The sequence below is a fragment of the Agelaius tricolor genome, unplaced genomic scaffold, assembly GCF_023055355.1.
Source record: "Agelaius tricolor isolate 1412-34295 unplaced genomic scaffold, bAgeTri1.0.p SCAF_70, whole genome shotgun sequence".
In the NCBI taxonomy this organism is placed as follows: domain Eukaryota; kingdom Metazoa; phylum Chordata; class Aves; order Passeriformes; family Icteridae; genus Agelaius; species Agelaius tricolor.
The window spans coordinates 1,504,239-1,524,986 of record NW_027269330.1 but is presented as its reverse complement, the minus strand read 5'-3'; the positions used below and the strand labels follow the sequence as shown (position 1 = coordinate 1,524,986).

Below are 20,748 nucleotides of genomic sequence, written 5' to 3'. Positions count from 1 at the left end.
GGTGTGGGGATCCCGGGGGTGTCCCCCATCAGACGCTCCCCCTCTGGGGCCCTTGCAGGTGTCAGGCCAGCTGCAGGTCCTTGGGGAGCAAGAGGATGCAGTGGGCAGTGAGAACAGTTATGAGTCCTCCATCACCTGCACTCTGAAGCCCCTCAGCAACCCCTGACCCCTTGGCAGCATCTCCCAGGGGCAGAAACCCCCTAAACACACTCTCAGGGCACAGGGTCCTTTCAAATCCAGCCACAGGCAGCTCAAACACCCTGTACCCCTCAAAGAGGATAGTGGGCCCCCTGTACCCTCCCCCCATACCCTGACAGACCTCCCCCTGGGGGAAGGGCCCCGGCCCCCCCCATAGCATTTCCCACAGCCCCCCATCCATGGAGGCCACAGGACCCCTCCCCACAAACCTCTCAGCCCCCATGGGCTCTCCTGAGCCCCAACAACAACCCCTTAGCACCCACAGAGGTCCTCCTAGACCTCCCTAAGCCCCCAGAGACACCCCTAGAACCCCCAGGATCTGCCACGGCCCCTCTGGACACCCCCACACTCCGAGTACCCACAGGTCCCCTCCTAGTGCCATAGAACCCTCCCAGCCCCCCCCCCCCCCCAACCCCCACAGAAGGGTCCCCCTTGGACCACCCTTGCCCCCCCTGCAGCTCCAGCAGACATGGGGAGACAGGGGGACACAGAGAACATTGGGGGACACAGGGAGACATGGGGGATGTGGCGACATGAGGGGGATATGGGGGATGTCGTGGAAGGCACAGGATTGGGAATTATGTGGGTGGGCATAGGGGACATGGAGGGGGGCTGTGGGAGACATCAGGACATGACAAGACATGGGGACATCCTGGTCTGGGGCCACATCACCCTGGGGACACCTTGGGGACATGGTGGGAGCATGGGAACATGCTGGTTGTCACCCTGGGGGGACCTTGGGGACACCCCAGGAAGGGGGACAAGGGGGTGACATCCTGGGGAGATCCTGAGCATGGAGACTTGGAGGGCACCCCCCCTGGGGACATCCACTGTGGGGAAAGGGGACACAAAGCCTGGGGGCATGCAGACAGCCCTCCAGGGACCCCCCAATGGGACAGGGAGCCAGTGTCACCACAGGGGAAGGGGCACAGGGGACATCCAGGATGGGAGGCCCCTGGGGGATGGGTGGACACAAGGACATCAGGAGGTGCACAAGGACGCTGCGGGAGGACAAGGCCATGTGCTGGGGGGAAGGCAAGGACATGGTGAGGCTGGAACAGTGTGGAGGGGGGGCCTTTGTGTAGGGGTGGTCCCAGGGGCCTCCAGGGAGTCTTTAGGGGGGCCCCAGGGTGGTTTTGGGTGGTCCCAGGGGCTTCTCAGCAGATATTTGCACATCTCGGTGGATTTGGGGGATCCAGAGAAGGGTGAGGGACCCCAGGGAGGATCCTGGGGTGGATTTGGGGGCATCTAATGGGGGTTGGAGGGTCCTGGGGGGGGCGGCATTCCCAGGCACTCTGGGGTGTACGAGGGTGGATTTAGGGGGCCTGGAGGGGGTTTGAGGGTTCCAGAGAGTGTTTGTGGGGATTCTGAAGGTGGAATTTGGTGTTCCAGGGTAAACTGTGGGGAGGGCAGTCTGGAGGGTCTCACTTGGTGTTTGGGGGATTCCTGGGAGGGAGGGGTTTCCAGAATACATTTGGGGGCTGCCAGAGGGTCCCAGGGTACTGGGGGGGGGGGGGGGGGTGTCATGTGGTGAATTTGAGGGGTCAGGATGTTCTTGAGTGGATTTGGAGTGTCCCATTTGGAGTGTCCCAGAGGTTGTTTGTGAGGATCCCAGTGTTGATTTGGGGGGTGCAGGGTGGATTTTGGGGGTCTAGGGGGCTGCAGTGTCCCACGAGATATTGGGAGGTGATGGGGATTTGTGGTTTCCAGAGTTGCCTTGGGGGGACCCTGGGTAGATTTGGGGAACCAGGGAAGCTAACAGGGGCTGGAGGGGGGTCCTGATGGATGTTGAGGGTCCCAATATGGATTTGAGGGACTCCTGAGGAGCTGTTGGAGGGTACCAAGGCATCCCTGGAGGACTGGGGAGATTCAAGGGCATCCTGGGGAACATTGGGAGTCCTGGGGTGGATTTGGAAGGGTCCCAGGGGCTGTTTGGGAGGGTTCCCAGAATGGATTTGGGGAGTCCCAGGGGAATTTGGGAGTCCCTGGGGGATATTGAGGGGTTCCAGGGTGGGGGGAGTGGGAAAGAAAGGCAGGTGTCACAACTCACCAGTCAGGGGTGGCAAATTCTTTGTTCAGCCTGATGAGAATTTACAAAGACCCCAGACACGTGTCAAGGGGTCAGCCTCATGAGGCACAGGCACCCAGAGATGCAGACAAAGCTCAATGCACATGATCCACGTGTAGGAACCTTACACGGAGCATTTCCTTGTCATTTCCCGGTTCACTAGCAGTGCTGGTCTGCAGAGAGACAGAGGGGCATTGATGGTGAAGTGCCTCACCTGTTTCAGGAGCACAATCTCTCTTCCTTCCTTGTATTGGCTGTAGAGAAACTGTCCTGGGAGTTCCAGCAATTCACCAGTTCAGCATCCCAGAGGAATGTCCTGCCCCCACCCATATGGACCAGACTCTCAGCTATCAGCAGGCATCCTTTCTCCCTCAAGGTAGGATGGAGAAGGTGTGAACCACTCAGACACCAGCAGCCCTCTCCTACCCCTGAACAGCTGGGCTGCTTGCCCCAGCACCTCTAAGAGCTGGGCCAGGAACCAGCAGTCCTCATCTGTGCCTGGAAAACCAGTTCATGTCCCAGAGCGCCAGGGAACCGGCCCTTCCCAGCCTAGATAGGCACACATCTGCCTCCACCTGAGCCCCACAGCTGCCCAACTCAACCAGATGTGCAGTGCAGGACCAGCCCAGAGCCCTTCAGTCCTCACAGAAACAGAACCCACTCCTGGATGGCTTCAGGAGGCAATCAGTGGTTTCAGAATAAAGGCAGAATGATAAACACAGACCAGGAGCAGAGTTATCTGGGTTTGCTGCTGGTTGCTGGGTGTCACTGCCCCTCCTATATTTACAAGTGTAGGGCAGTGGCTGAAGGAACACAACCCTTCCCCAGCTAAAACACTAAGGACCCCCACGGATCAGTTCAGTGCCCAGACCAGCTTACTCTCTTCACTCTGGATCCTCCTGGGGTGCCTGGTGTAACCACCCCACTAGCAGGGGTCCTCCTGCCCCCTCAACACCTTTTATTTCCCCTCCCACCAGTGCCAAACCCTGCCCTCCCCAGCTGGGTACAGAAGGGAACCGCTATGGTGTGTGTAGTTTAACTCGTTTTATTTAGACTCGAAGGTAACTGCGGCCCAGTGGGACCGTGACCCAGTAGAAACGCAGCAGTACATCAGGACTGGGGTGGGAGCGGGTGAACTGCAGCGGGCTGTGGCACCCAGGCTGCCCGAGGAGCCGTCAGTCGGTGAGAGAAGGGTTTACGAGAGCTGCCCGCAGTCGGTGATGGTGATCTTCTTGCTTGTTTTGCCATCTTTGGAGCCGCAGCGCTCCATGGCCTCCACCACATTCATCCCCTCCTTGACGCGGCCGAAGACGACGTGCTTGCCATCCAGCCTGCGGAGAAGCACCAGTCACAGCCGGTCCCACATCCCCCAACACAGGACATCTCCCAGATGCAGACCCCCCAGCTCCTCCTCCCACAGCCCACGACTCACCACTCGGTCTTGGCAGTGCAGATGAAGAACTGGGAACCGTTCGTGTTGGGGCCGGCATTGGCCATCGACAGGATACCAGGACCCGTGTGCTTCAGGATGAAGTTCTCATCTGGGAACTTCTCCCCATAGATGGATTTGCCTCCAGTGCCATTGTGGCGTGTGAAGTCACCACCCTGTGAAAAGGCAGTATTTCAGGGCATGGGTGCAGAAGAACACTCTGGAGCTGGGTGCAGGCAAATGGCAGAACCAACCTCTCACCCTGAGTCTGCCAGCATTCAACTCCAAAACCCACCTGGAAAGCCAGATTGCCTCACCTACCCACCCACCTACCCACTGCAGCAGGAGCACCACGCACCTGGCACATGAACCCAGGAATGATTCTGTGGAAGCAGGACCCCTTGTAGCCGAATCCCTTCTCACCAGTGCTCAGAGCACGGAAGTTTTCTGCAAAGGAAATAAAACCCCACCATGAACAGATTTGTTGAGTTCAGGAGTTGGTACAGTCGCAGTGGAGCCAAAGTTGTTTTACCAACCTGCTGTCTTCGGCACCTTGTCTGCAAAGAGCTGTAAAGACAGGAAAGGCATTTGTCAAATCTGGGCTGATAACTGGCCACTGCCCCCCACTCGCCGAGGCCAGTCCAGACCGCGGGAATCCCCCCAGACACTGCTCCGAGCCCAGGGACCCCCACCGGGTAGGGGCTTCTGGGCCGTGCCAGCAGCTCTAGATTCCTCCCCGTCTCACACGGTTATCTGCAAGCTCTGAACTAAGAGATGCAGCATCGCTCATCTCAGGAGCGGGGCAGAGAAGCGTTCGTTCCGCTGGCCTGGATTAAATTAAACATTAATGTGCCCAAGCCTTCCTGGGCGGGGCGCGCGCGCCGCCTCCCAGCGCTTCGGGAGGATTTTGGGCTGGATGCGCCGCCCGTGCGGGAGCGCGGCTCCGAATCCGCAGCAGCCGCGGCGCCCGGAGCAGGCCCGGCCGTGCCAGGGATGCTCTGCGCCCCGGGCGGGGTGAGAAATGCTTCGCCCTCCAGCGACAATCCCGCGGTGATCGGGTTGCCGGCACTCCCCGCCGGCATCCCCAGACTCGGGCAGCACCGCCCGGGAGCTGGACACGGCTCATCCCGATGCTCCGGGGGCCTTGCGATAAAATGGCGGCGGAGCCGCCACGGCCGCGACCCGCAGTGGGGGGGGGGAACTGCCGCGCCCCCCCGGCCCGGGGCGGAGCGGAGGCCGGCGGGAACGGGGAACCAGCGGCAGCGGACCAGGTGCGCACGGACTGCCTCGGGCGATGGCGCGCCCTGGGCTGGCACCGCGCCGCCGCTCCTGGAGCCGCCCGAGCGCGACGCTCGGGGCCCTTTGTTCGCCCCGCCGGGCCGGGGGCGCCGCAGCCCCGCAGCCACCAACGCGCCCCCGCCGCGCACGCGCGGCGCCTGCTGGCCCCTCACCGGCCCCGCGCCCCGCGCGCCCGGCGAGGAAACGGCAGTGGCACCCCCCGCCCCTCCCCGGCCGCCTCCCGCGCCCACCTCGAAGGTGACGCGACCCAGGGGCTCGTTATTAGCGGCGATGTCGAAGAAGACGACGGGGTTGGCCATGGTGACACACGAGCAGGGCAGCAGACACTCGTCCGTACGGCGGGCGCGGCGCAGCAGAAGGAGCGCAGCGACCCGCCGCCCCTTATATAGGGTTGAGGAGGGCCCGCCTCCCTCGCAGCGCCGACCAACGGCCGCTGGCACAGTGGCGGAGTGGCAGGGCAGGCAACCAATCGACGGTACCGCGTTTGAAAGAGGGGGGAAGGGGGAAAAAAGCGCGGGCGGGGCGGGGGCCGCGGTCCGGCGCTGGGCAGGGCGCGGCGCGCATGCGCCGTGCGGAGAGCGAGGAGCGGTGGGATGGCGCAGGGGAGGCGGGCGCGGCGCTGGCCCGCCGTGAGGGGCGGCTCGGGGGATGCGGCGGCACCAGGGCCTCTGGGGCTTGGAGCTACCGGAGCTGCGGCCCACCCCTGGCCGCCCACCGCCCGACGTGCGGAGACACCCGATTGCCCTCCTCCGCCGTTGGACTGCAGCACCGCCCAGCCGGCCCCAGTTAATGATTGACGCCACAGGTCCGGTTCACCGCCCGGCCCGGCCGCCGCTGCTCGGCGATAGGGCAGGATTCCCTCGCTACTCGAGACACACCTCCCCCCTCTGCCCGGACAGAGGCCTGGATCCTCCCGCCACCCGAGGGCCTCCCCTGCGCGCTCAGAGAAGTGGCGGGGCCGCGGGATGACAAAAGATGGGGGACACGCGTGACCCTGCAGAAGGATCCTTTAATAGCCATCGAGGACATACAGGGCAGCTCGGCGCGGGGCAGGGGGAGCTGAGCTCCACGCCCCATGCCAGACCCGTGCGGTAAAAGGGGCAGCAGCATTTGCACATTGATAGGGGGGCACGGGCAGCCCCGCAGTGACGCACTTGCCTTTAAATATGGGGAGTCTCGGGGGAGCAGTAGTGTTTCTACACTATGTACAGCCTTGTGCTTCTGGGGGGGCTCAGCCCCTCTGTCCCATCGCAGCCCTTTGAGAAAGCCCCCACTGTGGGGGGTCCCAGCTCTGCAGCGGGCAGGGGCACACAGTGCTGCCCCCCAGCCCCGGGAGGGGGGCAAGGATGGCTCAGTTATTCTCGAAGAGAGACAGGAGGTCATCGTTGCTGCTGCTGGGGAGGTCGGGGGGCCCCAGGTAGGAGAGCAGCTCATCAGGATTCGTCAGCTCGGGCAGGAGCTGGGGGCGGCAGTGTGTGATGACCGGCTCCCCGCAGCTTCTGCCCACCCCCCTGCAGCAGCTGGGGTCCCGAGCCAGCGGCAGGACCCTTGTCCACCCCCCCGAGTACTCACGTCGAGGGCAGCCTCGGAGCCATCGCCCGCCGCGGCCATGCTGGATGCGGGGGGGAAGACGAGGTCGGCGGTGTGGGCCGGGGCTCCCAGGGGCGGCCGTACCCCTGCACCCCGGGAGTGCAGCGTGGAGCTGGGCTGGCTGCCCGAGGGAGCGCTGTGCAACCCTGTCTGCACGGCGGGGTGGGACGGCTCCATTCGTCCCACTGGGGGAAGCTGGGGAGTGCGGGGAAAGAGTACAGCCATGAGACACTCCCTCCCCCGGGACCCCCAGCCCATCCAGAGTGAGACATGAGGGCTTGGGGGGAGTCCCTCCACCTATAGGCCAGCTGACCTGTGCAGACAGAGGGGGCACAGGAGGCTTCTCAGGGGCCAGAAGGCTGCCTGGGATGTTGGGCTGGTAGGAGATGGAGGAGGGGCCTGGTGTGAAGTCACTCAGCGTTGAGGGGCCAGGGACACCAGGGGCAGCAAAAGGCTCTGGGAAGCCCCCAGGACCCAGAAAGCTGGAACCTGTGAGAGGAAATGGGGCAATTGGGGGACACACACACAGGGATGGGGTTCATTCCTGTCCCCCATGGGTCCCCCCCGTACCCGGGGTGCCGTAGTCGGTGGCAGCCCCCACTGGAGGTTGTGACAATGCTGGGAAGGGCACAGAGCCAGGCCCCAGGGCCGCAATCATCTCCATGATGTTGGGCAGCACCATGTGTGCAGGACTGAGTGTCCGGCACCGCTTCAGCGCTGGCCCCTCCGGCTCCTCCTTGATGTGAACATCAGGTTTGATAGGGACAGGTTTCCAGCTGCAGGTCGGGTCGATGGTGATCTCCTCATGCTCTGAACTGGGGACAGCAGGAGCACAGGGGAGGTGAGGCTGGGGGCACTGGCTGCACAGCCCCCCAGGGGTGGCACAGGACCAGGCATGGATGGACAGACGGCCAAAGGGAAGGCACTTACTTCTGGATGTAGATCAGGATGCCCAGCATGTACTGGTCAACCTCCAGCCCCTCCAGCAGGGCCGTCTTACTGCAGGCAGAGAGTGAGGTATGGGAACCCCCACCAGACAGGAACTTCCCCCTAAGGCAAGAACTGTTCCTCTCCCAGGGCAGGAAATAGATTCCCCACAGGTAGTGAAGCACACACCCATGCCCTGCAGGCAGGGACAACAGGGCATGGCCCCATTGCAGACCTCACTCACTTGCAGACAGGACACCGCCATGTACCCCTCTCGCAGTTGAGCTGCAGGTATGACTCCAGGTCAAAGCACTGTGGGGAGAGCAGCAGTTGAGATGGAAGAGGCAGGATACTGGATACAGCACCCTGTCATCACCACGCCCTACCTGTATGTGCCGGCAGTCATGACCCCTGGCTGGAAGCTGGATCCTCCGGAAGGTGATAGGGCACTTGAGGGACACCTTGATGGCCGTCTGCTCCACGCCATCCTCACCATTGGGCCCTGGTGTCCCCGGGATGGTCCCACTGCTGAAGTTGCGCTTGACTGGGAACGTGAGGGTGAGAGGCACCAAGGGTCAGAACCAGGACCCTGGGACGGGTGTGGCACCATGGTGGCACCTGGGCAACACTGCAGCATCACCCCCATCCTGCTGTGGCCTCCCTGCCACAGTGCATCCTGCTAAGCCCCAGGTGCTCACTTTTGGTGATGCAGTGCTCAGCGGGGAGCAGGCGCTTCTTGATGAGCCCCTGCAGCACTGAGCGCACCGAGGGCCGGTGCACCAGCTGCAGGACGAACAGGTGGGACTGTGGAGAGACAGGAGGCTGAGCTGCGGCCCCAGCCACCACCCTCCCTCTCCTGGTACCCTCCTGGTGACTCACACAGCAGCAGGCGGTGACAGTGATCTGGATAGTGTTTCTGCCAGGCTGGCAGACGTGCTTCAGGTAGAGTGGCTTGTGGGAGGTCTTGTTGTCACCACGCTCGATGGTGAGCGGCGTGGCGTTGACGCTCACCTGCACGGAGGCCGGCCAGTTGGTGTTCATCTGCCGGTCCTCGTGGTGGTAGCACTTGAACTGCAGCTCCAGGTCAGGCCTGGGGACAGGCAGGGTGTGGGCAGGGGGTGTGTCCACACGTGTCACCACACCATGCTGCTCCCTGCTCCGAGCCACGCAGAACCATGCAGTGCTAAGCCATTCCATGTTACACTGAGTCATATGGCACTGTGACAAACCCCAACAGCAGCACAGCACTGTGCCAGGCCACACGACATCCCACCATGCTGTGCCATGCCAAGCCATGCCCCAAAGCACCAGGCTGTGCCACAACGTGCCAAACACCATGACACCACGCTGAACCACGGCAGTACAGCTGTGCCAAGCCACACTTCACACCGTGATGCAGGACAGCGCTGTGCCCAGCCATACCAGGCCACACATCCCCATGCCACACGGCACACGCAGTGCCCAGCTGTGCTGCCAGCATAGCCCCACTCCACAGCACACGGTGCCATAGAGCACCCCCCGAGCAGCACTGTGTGACACTCCAGAAGGTGCCCCCCAGCATCCCCACCTCATCATGAGGGTCTTGTAGACAGAGTCACGGAGCTGGAAGACGTGGTTGCTGACAGCCAGGTTGTGCTGCAGGCGGAAGGGCTCCAACACCACGCCGTCCCGCACCGGGAAGGTTAGCCGCAACTCCTCGCCGGGGGCCGGCCCTGCGGGACGCCGCCATCAGGGAAAGAACACCTTCCCCGGGCGCCAGCCACACCCTGGCCACGCCCCAGCCTCGCTCCGCCCACCGCACGAGGACCCACCTTGCAGGGAGCCCAACCTACGCGACCCTGCCCACCCCGGACACCGCGCCCCGGGCAATGCAGGAAGCCCCTCCCAGCCAAAGTGCCCCCACCCCCGGTGACCACCCCCCTCCCACCCCTCTGGAGGAAGCCCACCCCACCGCAGATTCCTCCCGCTCGCTCCAAGAAACCGCACCCTAGCCAAGCCCCACCCTAAAAGCAGAAGTCCCCACCAAAACAGCAGGCCTATAAAGCCCCGCCCACTGAGGCCACACCCTTTTAACAAGCCCCTCCCACTAGTCACCGGCAGCCCACCCCTGCCTCAATCAGCCCCCAAACCCTGGCAGTGGGCACGCCTCTTCTCTGAATTCCCTCCCACCCTCCATTTAAAGGGGCAAAGGCCAGGGAACTGTCAGGAGCGCGGTCTGCACCGTACACACGGGGGTGATCTCTGTGAAAGTCCCCCTCACCCGCACCAGGGACACCCACCTGAAGGGGATGGGTGCAGGGGGGCAACGCTGGGCTTCATGTCTGCCAGGAAGGGCGACTTGACATCCTGCCCAGGGGACGCATAGGTGGGGATGCCACTGCCTGGTGTCATGGGCGGCGTGGGGTTCCCGGCCAGCGGCGAGCTGGGGTAGCCCGGCAGTGACCGGCCCGGCTGTAGAGGCAGCACGTGCCCTCAGCGTCCAGCCAGGCCAGCAGAGCCCCCACACCGCCCGCTGCCACACTCACCCCATTGATGGCTGCTTGGCTGTAGGTGCTGAAGCTGGTGCTCTGCCCATTGAACTGGTCAGCTGGCTATGGGAGGAGGAGGGTCTCCAGGGGCTGGCACCGGGGCATGGTGGACACCCAGACCTCCACCCCTTGCCCACGTTCCCCTGTGGTACCTTGTAATAGGGTCCAGCACTGCCTGAAGCGGAGAGGTACTGGCCCACGCTCTGCTGCAGCCTGTGGCCAGGGTATGAGGGGGACGGAGCGGAGGACTGGGGGGCGCTGGGGGCATACTGGGCACCAGCTGCAACGTACTGCCCGCCCTGGAGGTACTGCTGCGGTGGGTACCCCTGTGGGGCCAGGGAGTCAGCACCAGTGGGAAAGGGGCTCACCACATGCCATAGCCCTCACCAACGCGGCACTCACCTCGTTGGAGTACGCCCGCTTGAGGCCCTGGCGGGGCAGCTGCTGGCTCTGGGGAGGTCCAGGGTAGGTGTGCTGAGGCACTCGCTGCCCACCATAGAGGGGGCCAGTCCCGGGCGCCCGCACTGGGCTCATGCTCACAGGGGAGACACCAGAAGGGGCCACAACACCTGCCATGCCAGCTGGGCTCATGCTGTTGGGGCCACGGGGTCCAGCATGGGGCAGGAACTGGCTGCTGAAAGACTGCCCTGTGCCCATCTGCAGCAACAAAGAGAGAAGGGTCACAGCAGGCCAGGGGGGCTGTCAGCTCCCCAGTTCTGCCACATCCAGGTTCTTACCGCACCGTACTGGCTCAGCTCCTGGCTCTGTTTCTCCTGCAGTGCCGCCACCGTCGCCGTGGCTGTGGCCGTGGCTGTGGCAGCAGCAGCAGCCACAGCAGCAGCTGCTGCTGCCTGGGTGAAATCAGCAGTGGCCCGGCTGGCGTGCGAGGGGAGCCCCATCCCTCCAGGGCCACTCGGGCCACCATTGTAGCTGGAGAACAGAGAAGCAGGAAGGGGAATGCAGTGGCCCTCCCTGCAGCAGGGCACATGCCAGGCCACAAAGCACAGGGCTGTCCTTACCTGGCAGCGAAGCCTGGCCCACTGGGGTAGGTGTTGCGCCCATAGACACTGGGCTGCACATAGCCCTTCCCTGGTGCCCCCTCAGCAAAGGGCTGCTGTGGCAGGAATGGTGGGGAGCTCATGCCTGAGCTGGTGCCTGCCATGCCAGGCAGCAGTGGAGTGCTGGAGCTGCTTCCCCCAGGGCCCATGGGGCTGCCAAAAACCTGGAGGGCGCAATGGGAGGCAGTGGGTCAGGCAGGGGCAGTAGCATCCAGGTGCGGGGGATGCCTGGGGTGGGGGTGCTGCTGGTACCTGGCTCTGGGAGGGGTTGCTGACACCCCAGACAGTGGTTACCACGGAGAGGGATCCCGGCGGCTGATTGGTGCTTGGTTGCCAAGGAACAGCCTCGTATGCAAATGAACCATCACTAGAAAGAAAAACAAATTAATGAAGATGAAGGACAGAGGGATGGAGGGACAGAGGGATGGAGGGATTGAAGAAACAGATAGATGAAGAATGGAAAGGATGGAGGGACAGACAAGGGGATGGATGCATGGATGGAAGGATGGATGGAGGGATGGAGGGAGGGATGGAGGGAGGGATGGATGCATGGATGGATGGATGGATGGATGGATGGATGGATGGAGGGACGCTGCCCCGGCGCCCACCCGTGGGGCGCAGGCGGCAGCGAGGGTTTCATGGGGTTCATGGAGCTCATCAGCGGGTGTGGGCTGGGTCTTCCGAGGCCGCGGCGGGCACTGCGGGACGGCGGCACCGTCTGTCACTGGGGCTGCGGGAAGCAGTGGAGCGGCGGGTGAGGGGCGGCCGCCCCCGGAGAGGCCGGGGCGGGGGGGGGGGACAGCCCGTAGGCTTCGCGACCCCCCAGCCTCCGCGGCCGGGGCTCGGCGTCCGGCCCGCGGCTGGCACGGGGCTCCGGCCGGCACGCGCCGCCCCCGCTCCGGGCCGCCCCCCCCGCTCCGCGCCGGCCACCGCGGCGTCAGAGCTCCCCGGGGCGGCGGGCGTCGGGGGCTTCCCCCGCGCCTGCGGGCGGGGGGAACTACGGGGACTTCCCGGGGAAGGGACACGGCCCCCGGCCCGGCACTGCGCCCCGCTGCCTGGGGTATTTCCAGCCGGGCCCGGCAGCGGGGGGCCGCGGGGTCACCGCCGCTTTCGGTTCCTCCCGGCGCCGCGGGAGGGCGGCGGAGACGGGGTCGCCGCGAGGAAAGACACGGAGAGGGGAACACCCGCAGCGGGCCTGCCCCGGCTCCCGGGAGCCGCCACCGCGGAACCACCGGCCCCCGGCGCCCCTCGCCGGCGGTGACAGCCCCCTCCGCTCCTTCCCCGGCGGCACCGCAGGGACAGGCCCCGGGGCCGGGCCCCCCCCACTGCCATGGCAACCACCCCCACCACCCCCGGCACGGCGGGGGGGGCCCACGGGGGCACCGCCAGCCCCGCCCGCCTTCCGCCCCGTCCCCCCGCCCGGCGCTCCCGCTCTCACCGCGGCGGCGGCCCAAGATGGCCCTGGCGGCGCGGGGCGCGCGCGGCTGCGCGGAGGCTGCGCGGGATCTTCAGCCGCGCGCGGCCGCAGCTCCGCGGGGGGCGGGGCCGGGGGCGGGGTCGGCCCGCCGCCGCGCACAATGGGGCCGCGCGCTCATCAGTATGCAGGCCCCGCCCCCGCCCGGCCAGGCGCGGGTAGCCGAGCGCCGAAGGGTCCGGGCCGCGGGGGTGAGCCGTGCGAGGGCCGCGGGGGAGCGCGCGGCCCCGTGCGCGTGAGGAGCGTGACCGCAGCGGCGGCACCGCCAGACGTGCGGGCATGTGGCACCTGGCACTCGTGTGCGCGCGAGGACACCGTGTGTGACCCGGTGTGTGACAGCGCAGCCACGGGGATGCGGCGGGGCGTGGCACGCGTACCCCTCAACCTCACCCCTGCGCTGAAAGACCTGCAGACCCAAAAAGCGGCGGTGGGTTCTGGGGACACCGACAGCGAGTGCCAGCTGGGGCTGCCCTATCGCCCCCATCCCCCAAGGGCTTCTGTGGGAGGACGCGGTGGGCTCGGGAGGTGCCAACAATGAGCCCCGTTCCGGAGATCACCTCTCTCGACTCCATTCAGGATCTCCAATGAGAGGACACGGCACCCAGCACCAGCCCTGTCTGTCCCTGTGGGAGCTCAGAGCTGGGGGATGAGAGGGGAAGAACATGCTCTCCGAGGACAGGCAAAGCTGAGACATGGGCACAGCACTCTCACACCTGCCTGGGCCCCTCAGGACATGCCCCATGTCCTTCCTCCAAGAGGCAGTGGCTGCACACGGGCAAGTCGAAGACTGAGAGGAACTGGGAAGAGCCTGACTCACTGCACTGGACAGTAGAAGAGCTGTGGGGACCAGCCCCTCTTGGGGGGGTACAGGAGACCCCCAGAGAAGAGCCCCAGGGAGCAGACATTCCAGGGCTCTGGGGGGCCATGGGTCTTACCCACCATGGCAGCAGGCAGCCCCCAGACCCTCATGCTCCCAGGGTGGCTGCACCAGAGCCACCCTGGCACGAGGCAGACAAGGACTCGAGGCACCAGTGTGGGGTTGACAAGATCTGTAGTTGAGGGGGGGAGGCGAGCAAAGGACAGAAAGACGGACAGACAGACATAGGAGCATGCTGCGCCGCGCCGGCGCTCAGGCCAGGTCCTTGAAGGCATCGAGGTTGAAGGCCGTGTCGAGGAGCCGCTGCAGCTCTGTCAGGTGGGTTTTCTTATTGCCAGTGGCAGGGGCAGCTGCTGGCTCCCGCCCTGCATACCTGCCAGGGAGAAGGTGGGCCGTGAAGGAGAAGGGTCTGTACCGACCAGCTCCCTCCCAGCCTCTCAGCCAGCCCCTGCATCCTTACCAGACAGGCTTTGCACGGTTGATGGTGGTGCGAAGGCGGGGTTTGACATAGTCATAGTAACCCTGGTTCTTGTGCTCCTCCTGGCACCACACCAGCTCAGCAGCTGGGTATTTCTGGGCTTCCCGCTGGAGGAGGTCAAAGGGGAACGGGGAGAGCTGCGGGGGACAGAGAGTGGTGTCACAGGAGACGTGGGGCAGCGTCTCAGGGGCTGCAGAACCCCCAGCCTGCAGGCACCGTGCTGGCAGGACCCTGCTCACCTGCTCCACCCTGGTGATGGCCACATCGGCCTCCATCTGCCGGGCCTTGCGCTCGCGGGTCAGGTCATAGTACACCTTGCCGGTGCAGAACAGCACCCGCTTCACCTGCTCAGGGTTCTGGGCTGCAGGGCCACTGTCGGGGATGACACGGAGGAAGTGGGTGCCTGCCAAGAAAGAGAACAGCACCCTGAGCCACAGCACTGTGCCAGCAGCCACTGCACCCACATCCCATGCCAGCCCCTGCCAGGACCCTGAGAGGCAGAGTCAGTTCACCCAGGAACAGGAACAACTCCCACCACAAACCATCACGTGCCACTTGGGACTGTCAAATTCCTTCCCGTGGAGGAAGCACCATGGAGCCAAGTCTCCCGAGGGTAGGAGGCTCAGCCCTAATGAGGCTCTGGTGTGCCGAGGAAAAGGCCATGGCCTCACGCAGCCAGCCTCCAGTATGGGGTGGCTGCAGCCAGGCAGGCTTTATCCAAGGCCACAGACTCCTGCCCTTCACCCTGCGGAGCAGCATGGAGGCACACAGGCAGCTCTGTGCTTCTTGTACCTGGCAGCATGTCATCAAAGCTGGAGCGGGCTTCGGGGTGGCGCAGCAGCGACTTTGGAGTGAAGATTATCAGCTGGAGTGGAGAAGAAGAGGCAGAGCAAGGCGGTCAGCCCTGCCAGAAACACCTCCTCTGTCTGCCCTCCCCTGCCTATCCTGCCTGAGCAAGGGAGCAGCTGCCAGAGGTTTGCTTCTCACTCAGCTGCAGTGCTCTGCCAGATTGGGCATCCATTCCCGACAGCACCAACCCATCCCAGTCGGGATGTCCCATGGGGAAGAGGCAGAGGGGCTACCAGGGATCTGCCTGTCCCATGGCTGGAGCTGACTGGAACTGGCTGAGGTAGGTTATGTAGCAGTGTCTGTTGGCTCCAACAGCCCTGACCTCCCCGTGGAGTTTGGGAAGGGGACACAGCCCTTGCAGCCCACACGAGACAGCAGCTGCACATCAAGTGCCAAGCCAGTCCTGAGCACCATGAGCACCTTGGCCAGGCAGCAGCCAGCTGCCCATGTCCGAGGTGCAGGAAGAAGCTGCCCCCACCCCAATCCCAGTCCAGGGAAACACCCAGCAGGAACACAGCACCCTGCCTGGGCACCAAGCTGGGCACGGAGCTGCTGGCACTGACCGGTTTGCGGAAGGGCAGGAGGATCTGGCGCCGCAGGACGTGGAAGAAGTTGGCTGGAGTGGAGCAGTTCACGACGATCCAGTTGCACTCATAGAGCTGACGCACATCAAAGTCATCCAGCTTCTGCCTTGGCCAGCACGGGTGAGGGGATTTCAGGAAACACAAGGTACCTCTTGGCCTTGTCGCTCCAGCAGCAGGCAGAAGAGTAGTCCCCAGCCCTCCCTCCTTATCTCCCTCCCTCCCTTCCCTCACTCTCCAGAGCACAGAGACCCACAGAGATCTAGGAAAGGCTCCAGGGCTGTGTCCTCCACCTTAGTCTGGCCATGGGGGTGGCCAGCAAGCCCCTCTCATTCCACTTTCAGGGCCACCTCTCCCTTGGACTATGCCATGGCCCCAGGTTCCATGGAGGTGCAGCCTAGGCACCAGGTTCAGGCCCTTTCCCCAAACCCTCCAGCCAGCATGAGACCAAGGCATCCCATGCCTCCAGCCATCGGCTCCCACTGTGCTAAGCCCACACAGGTGTTGCTGCCCTCCACCGAGCCCAGTCCAGGGCACAGGAGGGCCAGGCTGAGCACCACACCACCATGGGGGACACCACTCACAGGGAACACATCGGGATCATCGTTGCACATCTGCAGGAATCGCTCTGGGCGGGCTGACGAGTGCTCGGGACCCTACGGGGACCAAGAAGGGGGATGGTCATTGCAGGCCAAGGCAAGCATGAGAACTCCAAGTCAGGCACTGCCACATCATGAGCAGTGCCACTGCTGTGCAGGGTTCCACCTCAGGGTGAGCCAGGGGAGTCCTTACCATGCCCTCCATGCCGTGGGGGAGCAGCAGGACAATGCCATTCTGCCTGACCCACTTGGCCTGCCCGGGACAGATGAACTGGTCGATGATGCATTGAGCAGTGTTGTGGAAATCCCCAAACTGGGCTTCCCAAAGCACCAGGGCATTGGGACTGGCCATGGCAAAGCCCAGCTCAAATCCTGAGGAATGGAAGAGCAGTGAGAGGGTTGGGTTACCATTCCAGAGCGGCCTCACCCTGGGCAGTGAGCACAGACCTACTCACTCACCCAAGACACCGTACTCTGACAGGGAGCTGTTGCAGACAGTGTAGGGAGCCTGGTTGGGCCAGAGGTGGTTCATGGGGATACAGGTCCTCTTGTCCACATTCTGATCGTGCAGGACATGGTGGCGATGGCTGGAAAAGGGAGAAGAGTAACTTCATCATCAGCCTTTGGATCCCTCCCAGAAGGGCTGGAATTGCCTTTACAGCCTCCAAAAGCAGGGCTTTACCTAAATGTCCCCCTCTCAACGTCCTGGCCACTCAGGCGGATGTGGATGCCCTCTTTGAGCAGGGAGCCAAATGCCATGTACTCTGCCAGGGCCCAGTCCACGGTCCGGTTCTTCACCATCTCCCCACGGGTCTTCAGAATACGGCTCAGACCTGCCAGGACAGAGCCGGTTCACAGCCAGTACAGGACAGAGCTCCTTAAAGATCATCCAGCACAACCCCTGCCATAGGGATTTCTTGCACTACAAGGGGCACCTTCCAGTACACCAAGTTGCTCCAAGCCTTGTCCAACCAGGCCTTGGAACACTTCCAAGGCAGCCACAACTTCCCTGGGAAACCTGTGCCAGGGCCTCACCACACTCACAGGGAAGAATTCCTTCCCAATATCCCATCTAACACTGCCCTCTGGCAGTGGGAGACCTTCCCCCTTGTCTTGTCACTCCATACCCTGGTGCAAAGTGCCTCTCCATCTCTCTGCAAGCTCCTTTAGGCACTGGAAGGGTCTCTAAGGTCTCCCTGGAGCCTTCTTTCCTCCATGCTAGACATACTCAGCTCTCTCGGAGCTCCTGCACAGGGGCTTCAGCACTGGTATCATTTTCAAGACCTCCTCTGGATCTGCTCTAACAGATTTTTGTTCTAACAGATTTTCCAGGTTTTGTTCTGGGGCCCCCAAAGCTCCAGGCAGGGTCTCAAGAATGCAGCACTCAGGGGGAGGATCCCCACCCTTGACCTGCTGCTCACCCATATTGAAGAAGTCCAGTATGTCCCTTCCTTTCAGGCCACATCCCAGCCCTATCTCACATCTCTCTGGAACAAATGCCCAGTCTTGCACAGCTTTCACAAGCTCCTACCTCCATGGATAGTGAAATCCTCCACTGGCACCGAGCTGGCCACTTGGCCAATGTGTGTCAGGTCCTCTTCATTGAGGCCAGTGGAAGGGCAGGTCATGCTCCGGGGCTGCCCATCCAAAGTGAAGAAACCTGTCAGAGAAGGAGAAACACCATCAAGCATGCCAGATCTGTGGGAAGACCCCAGGACACGGACACCCTCAAGCAAAAGTAGGGACACCAGGAACGGGAAGAGCACCTCTAACCTCCCCTGTGGGGTGGCTTACTAGAAAATCTCTGCCATGGATCTAGAGAGGCCGGGTGCCTTGCTCTGGCCTTCAAATCACCGCTACTGCCTTACCTGGCCAAGGTGAGTCCAGCCAGTGCTTGATGTGCAAGATCTTCTCATCCTTGGATCTGGCATGGGCCTCCTCACAAATCTTATCGTACTTGGCAATTTCCTCCTGAAAGGCAGAAACAAGAGGCAGGAAAACATTAATGGGGGATCTCCAAATGAGGGTGTTGAGCCTGAGGACCTTGGTAAGCTTGCAAGGGTGCTGGAGGGCAGAGGTTGTCCCCACCACAGAAGTCCCAAAGCTGTGCAGTCAGCCTCAGAGAGCACAGCCACAGCCCTGTACCCCAAGGCATAGCTCTGCTACGCTCAGAGCTGTCCAACCCTACTGATGCTGAAAGCAGGGCTGGCAGAACCTCTGCGTCGTGAGCTGCCCAAGCAGCAGAACCAGGACAGGATCTGCCCCAGATACCCGTGGCCACAGCAATCCTGAGCACTGAGACCTGCCTGTGCTGCAGTGGCCCAGAGCTGCATCACCTGTTCCACACTGCTCACAGGGTGATCCTTGAACTAGATGTTCCTGCACTTTTCAGAGCTGGCACGGTTCAAAGATGAGCCTTGGCTCTGAACTCCACTGCTGCCAGGTCTGCAGCGCACACCCAACCCCAGCACAGCTCTGCCACCTTTAGGTTACAAGCACAAGAACGTGGTTCTTGTAGGCCCACGTGGGCCTTCACACCCAGGTCTGAACCACGTAAGTAGTTTTTCCTGGAGATGCCACCAGCAGTTTTCCCCTTTCAGGCCCCACAGATGGTACCTCATACTCCGGCTGATTTACCACCCCCTGGGAAATCAGCAGCTCTGCATATTTCTGCAACACTGGCTTCTGTTTCCGGATCTGTTTGTACATCAGGGGCTGCGTGAACATAGGTTCATCCATCTCATTGTGCCCGTTGCGCCTGTAACAAACCTGCCAGGAAAGGAAAGATGCCTGCCTGTGACCTACCGCTCCAAAAGCACTTGGGAGCTACCTAGGCCACATGAGGGAGGGTCCCAAACAGCCCAGGAGGGACCCAAGCACACCCCTGGCAGAGTCCCAGCTTCAGGCACTTGTGCCACATTCCTTACCAAATCCACCACCACGTCCTTGTGGAAGGTGCTTCGCCATTCTGCTGCCACGTTGCAGACGTAGACCACGGCCTCGGGGTCATCAGCATTGACGTGGAAGATGGGCGCGTTGACCACACGCGCCACGTCCGTGGGGTATGGCGAGGAGCGCGCCATCCGCGGGTCGGTTGTGAAGCCAATCTGTAGCAAGTGAGGGCAGACAGGATAGCCACAGTGTTACCAACTGCATTTAGGATACAGCTTTGCTATGAGCTCCTTCTTTGGACACTGGTATCACAGCTGCCTCAGCGTGAGGCAGCTGCTTTGGTGTCCCAGGAAACTTGTCCACACAGCTCCAAGAGCAGCTCAGCTGCTGCAGCTGGGCTGCGGATGCACAAGCTGCCTGTCTGCTGTGTCTCGACACAGTGGCACACCCTGGTACCTGCTGCAGCTGTGGGGACAGGCTGGTCCCAGTGAAACATCTCTGGTTTCCGTGGCAGTAGACAGGATCAGCCCTGTCAGACTCACACACTGAGCATCAGGTTGTATCACCTTTGCAGCAGACTGGGCTCAAAAGCTGCTGCTGTTGAGCAGCTGGGTGAGAAGTACCCCCTGCTGACCCCAGGTTAGGGCTCCTGCCACCAACACTGGCAGGGAAACAGCTGCTGCTGGTTCTAGCTACTCCCTGCACCAGAGCCTGCAACGACAGCTCTGCCAGGGACCCACAGGCACAGGGTATTTGCTCCTCACCTGGTTGTTGACCACAACATGGACAGTGCCGTGGGTGGTGTAGGAGGGAAGGTCGCTCAGGTGAAATGTCTCGTACACAATGCCCTGCCCTGCAAACGCAGCATCTCCATGCAGGAGGATAGACATCACCTGGGAGAGGGGAAGCCATGGTGGTCATCAGGGACAGAGAGCAGGACACCACCAGGAAAGGGCCCAGCTCTCCTCCCCATGAGCTTTCACCTTTATGTCCCAGAAAGGACATAGAGCAGCTCCTCAACACATCCAATGCTTTCCCAGGGGATGGGAGGGGAGTCAGACACCACCGGGCAGAGACTGTGGCCAGCAGCTCCCCGCCCCCCAGCAAGGGCAGCACACTTGGAGCACCCTGAGCAGATAGCAGAACAACACCCAGTATGCCCCAGATGGGCAGCAATCCCATTCCCAAATACATACACCCCAAAGCAAAGCCGTTTTCTCACTGGGGGAAGAAGAGAAGAAGCCCTGTTCTCTCACACTTTCAGCCCAGAAGCCCCAGCGGGGGCAGCGGGCCTAGGAGCCCCAGAGCCACTGATGTTATTTTGTCACCATCCCTGGGGCTGGCTAAGGACATCGCCTGCCAAGCAAGGACAGGATCAGTCTATTTATATCCAGCGCCTGGGGTGTAGGAGGGAGGGAAGCACTTTGGATCTCACTCTTCCACTTCTTAGGATTGGAGACAGGTCTGCAATGAATCACACAGCAAACAGCTCCCCACAGCCCCTTCCCACCGGGGTGTGGAGAACTGCCTTCTGTTGCCAGTTCCAGCTTTCCCAGTCCCAGGAATGGTTATCTCTAGTCACACTGAGATCCTGCTGCCAAGCCCTCCGAGGTGTGGTGCTTGCATTGCCTTGGGGTTCCCCTCATGTCCCTGTCTCCCAGTCAGGGGTTGTGCATTTGCTGTGCCCACAGCTCAGCTCAGTTCAGAGATGAAGAAAACAGCAATGGGAACCCAGGGTGGGCAAGCTCCTCCCAAAGTTATCTCCAAAAACAGAAGGGAAGGATGGGGAGCAAAGTCAGGGTGACGGCAGGGGAAGTGGCACATCAAACAGAAAGCAGACATGTTACTTCACTTTCCCACCAGCCTGTCTCCACCAAAATCCATCCAGCCTAGGCCACGTC

The 20,748-nt window shown here is 62.4% G+C and overlaps 3 protein-coding genes across 9 annotated transcripts in view; all 3 read right to left on the bottom strand.

Moving 5' to 3' along the window:
* Nucleotides 1-3,295: 3,295 nt before the first annotated feature.
* PPIA (peptidylprolyl isomerase A) lies at nt 3,296-5,378 on the bottom strand. The gene is made up of 5 exons (XM_071417722.1): nt 5,225-5,378; nt 4,232-4,262; nt 4,054-4,142; nt 3,699-3,871; nt 3,296-3,597 (listed from the first exon to the last, which is right to left on the bottom strand). The coding sequence occupies exons 1-5, from the start codon at nt 5,291-5,293 to the stop codon at nt 3,462-3,464; spliced, it is 498 nt and encodes a 165-aa protein (XP_071273823.1). The 5' UTR covers nt 5,294-5,378; the 3' UTR covers nt 3,296-3,461.
* A 607-nt stretch (nt 5,379-5,985) lies between these two features.
* On the bottom strand, nt 5,986-13,472 carry ZMIZ2 (zinc finger MIZ-type containing 2). Of its 3 annotated transcripts, XM_071417696.1 has the most exons (19): nt 12,536-12,662; nt 11,706-11,827; nt 11,350-11,464; nt 11,059-11,261; nt 10,777-10,969; nt 10,442-10,696; nt 10,192-10,365; nt 10,037-10,102; nt 9,791-9,962; nt 9,079-9,223; nt 8,391-8,601; nt 8,210-8,315; nt 7,898-8,055; nt 7,756-7,823; nt 7,515-7,583; nt 7,155-7,399; nt 6,898-7,073; nt 6,567-6,779; nt 5,986-6,453 (listed from the first exon to the last, which is right to left on the bottom strand). In XM_071417696.1, the coding sequence occupies exons 2-19, from the start codon at nt 11,753-11,755 to the stop codon at nt 6,346-6,348; spliced, it is 2,727 nt and encodes a 908-aa protein (XP_071273797.1). In that variant the 5' UTR covers nt 11,756-11,827; nt 12,536-12,662; the 3' UTR covers nt 5,986-6,345. The 3 variants fall into 3 exon arrangements, with proteins under 3 accessions (XP_071273797.1, XP_071273795.1, XP_071273796.1); XM_071417694.1 differs by lacking the exon at nt 11,706-11,827 and having other exon boundaries at nt 12,536-13,472; XM_071417695.1 differs by lacking the exon at nt 11,706-11,827 and having other exon boundaries at nt 6,898-7,040; nt 12,536-13,472.
* Nucleotides 13,473-13,605: 133 nt separating this feature from the next.
* Nucleotides 13,606-20,748, bottom strand: part of OGDH (oxoglutarate dehydrogenase) — a 29,626-nt gene continuing 22,483 nt past the window's right edge. For all 5 annotated transcript variants that reach the window (XM_071417690.1, XM_071417691.1, XM_071417693.1 and 2 more), the window contains 14 exons: nt 19,612-19,740; nt 18,883-19,062; nt 18,572-18,724; nt 17,824-17,926; nt 17,487-17,615; nt 16,638-16,788; nt 16,415-16,542; nt 16,149-16,327; nt 15,941-16,012; nt 15,339-15,461; nt 14,719-14,791; nt 14,166-14,329; nt 13,909-14,063; nt 13,606-13,821 (listed from right to left, as the gene is read on the bottom strand). In XM_071417690.1, the coding sequence (XP_071273791.1) occupies nt 13,701-13,821; nt 13,909-14,063; nt 14,166-14,329; nt 14,719-14,791; nt 15,339-15,461; nt 15,941-16,012; nt 16,149-16,327; nt 16,415-16,542; nt 16,638-16,788; nt 17,487-17,615; nt 17,824-17,926; nt 18,572-18,724; nt 18,883-19,062; nt 19,612-19,740 (1,860 nt within the window). In that variant the 3' untranslated portion in view covers nt 13,606-13,700. The remainder of the gene's footprint in view (nt 13,822-13,908; nt 14,064-14,165; nt 14,330-14,718; nt 14,792-15,338; nt 15,462-15,940; nt 16,013-16,148; nt 16,328-16,414; nt 16,543-16,637; nt 16,789-17,486; nt 17,616-17,823; nt 17,927-18,571; nt 18,725-18,882; nt 19,063-19,611; nt 19,741-20,748) is intronic.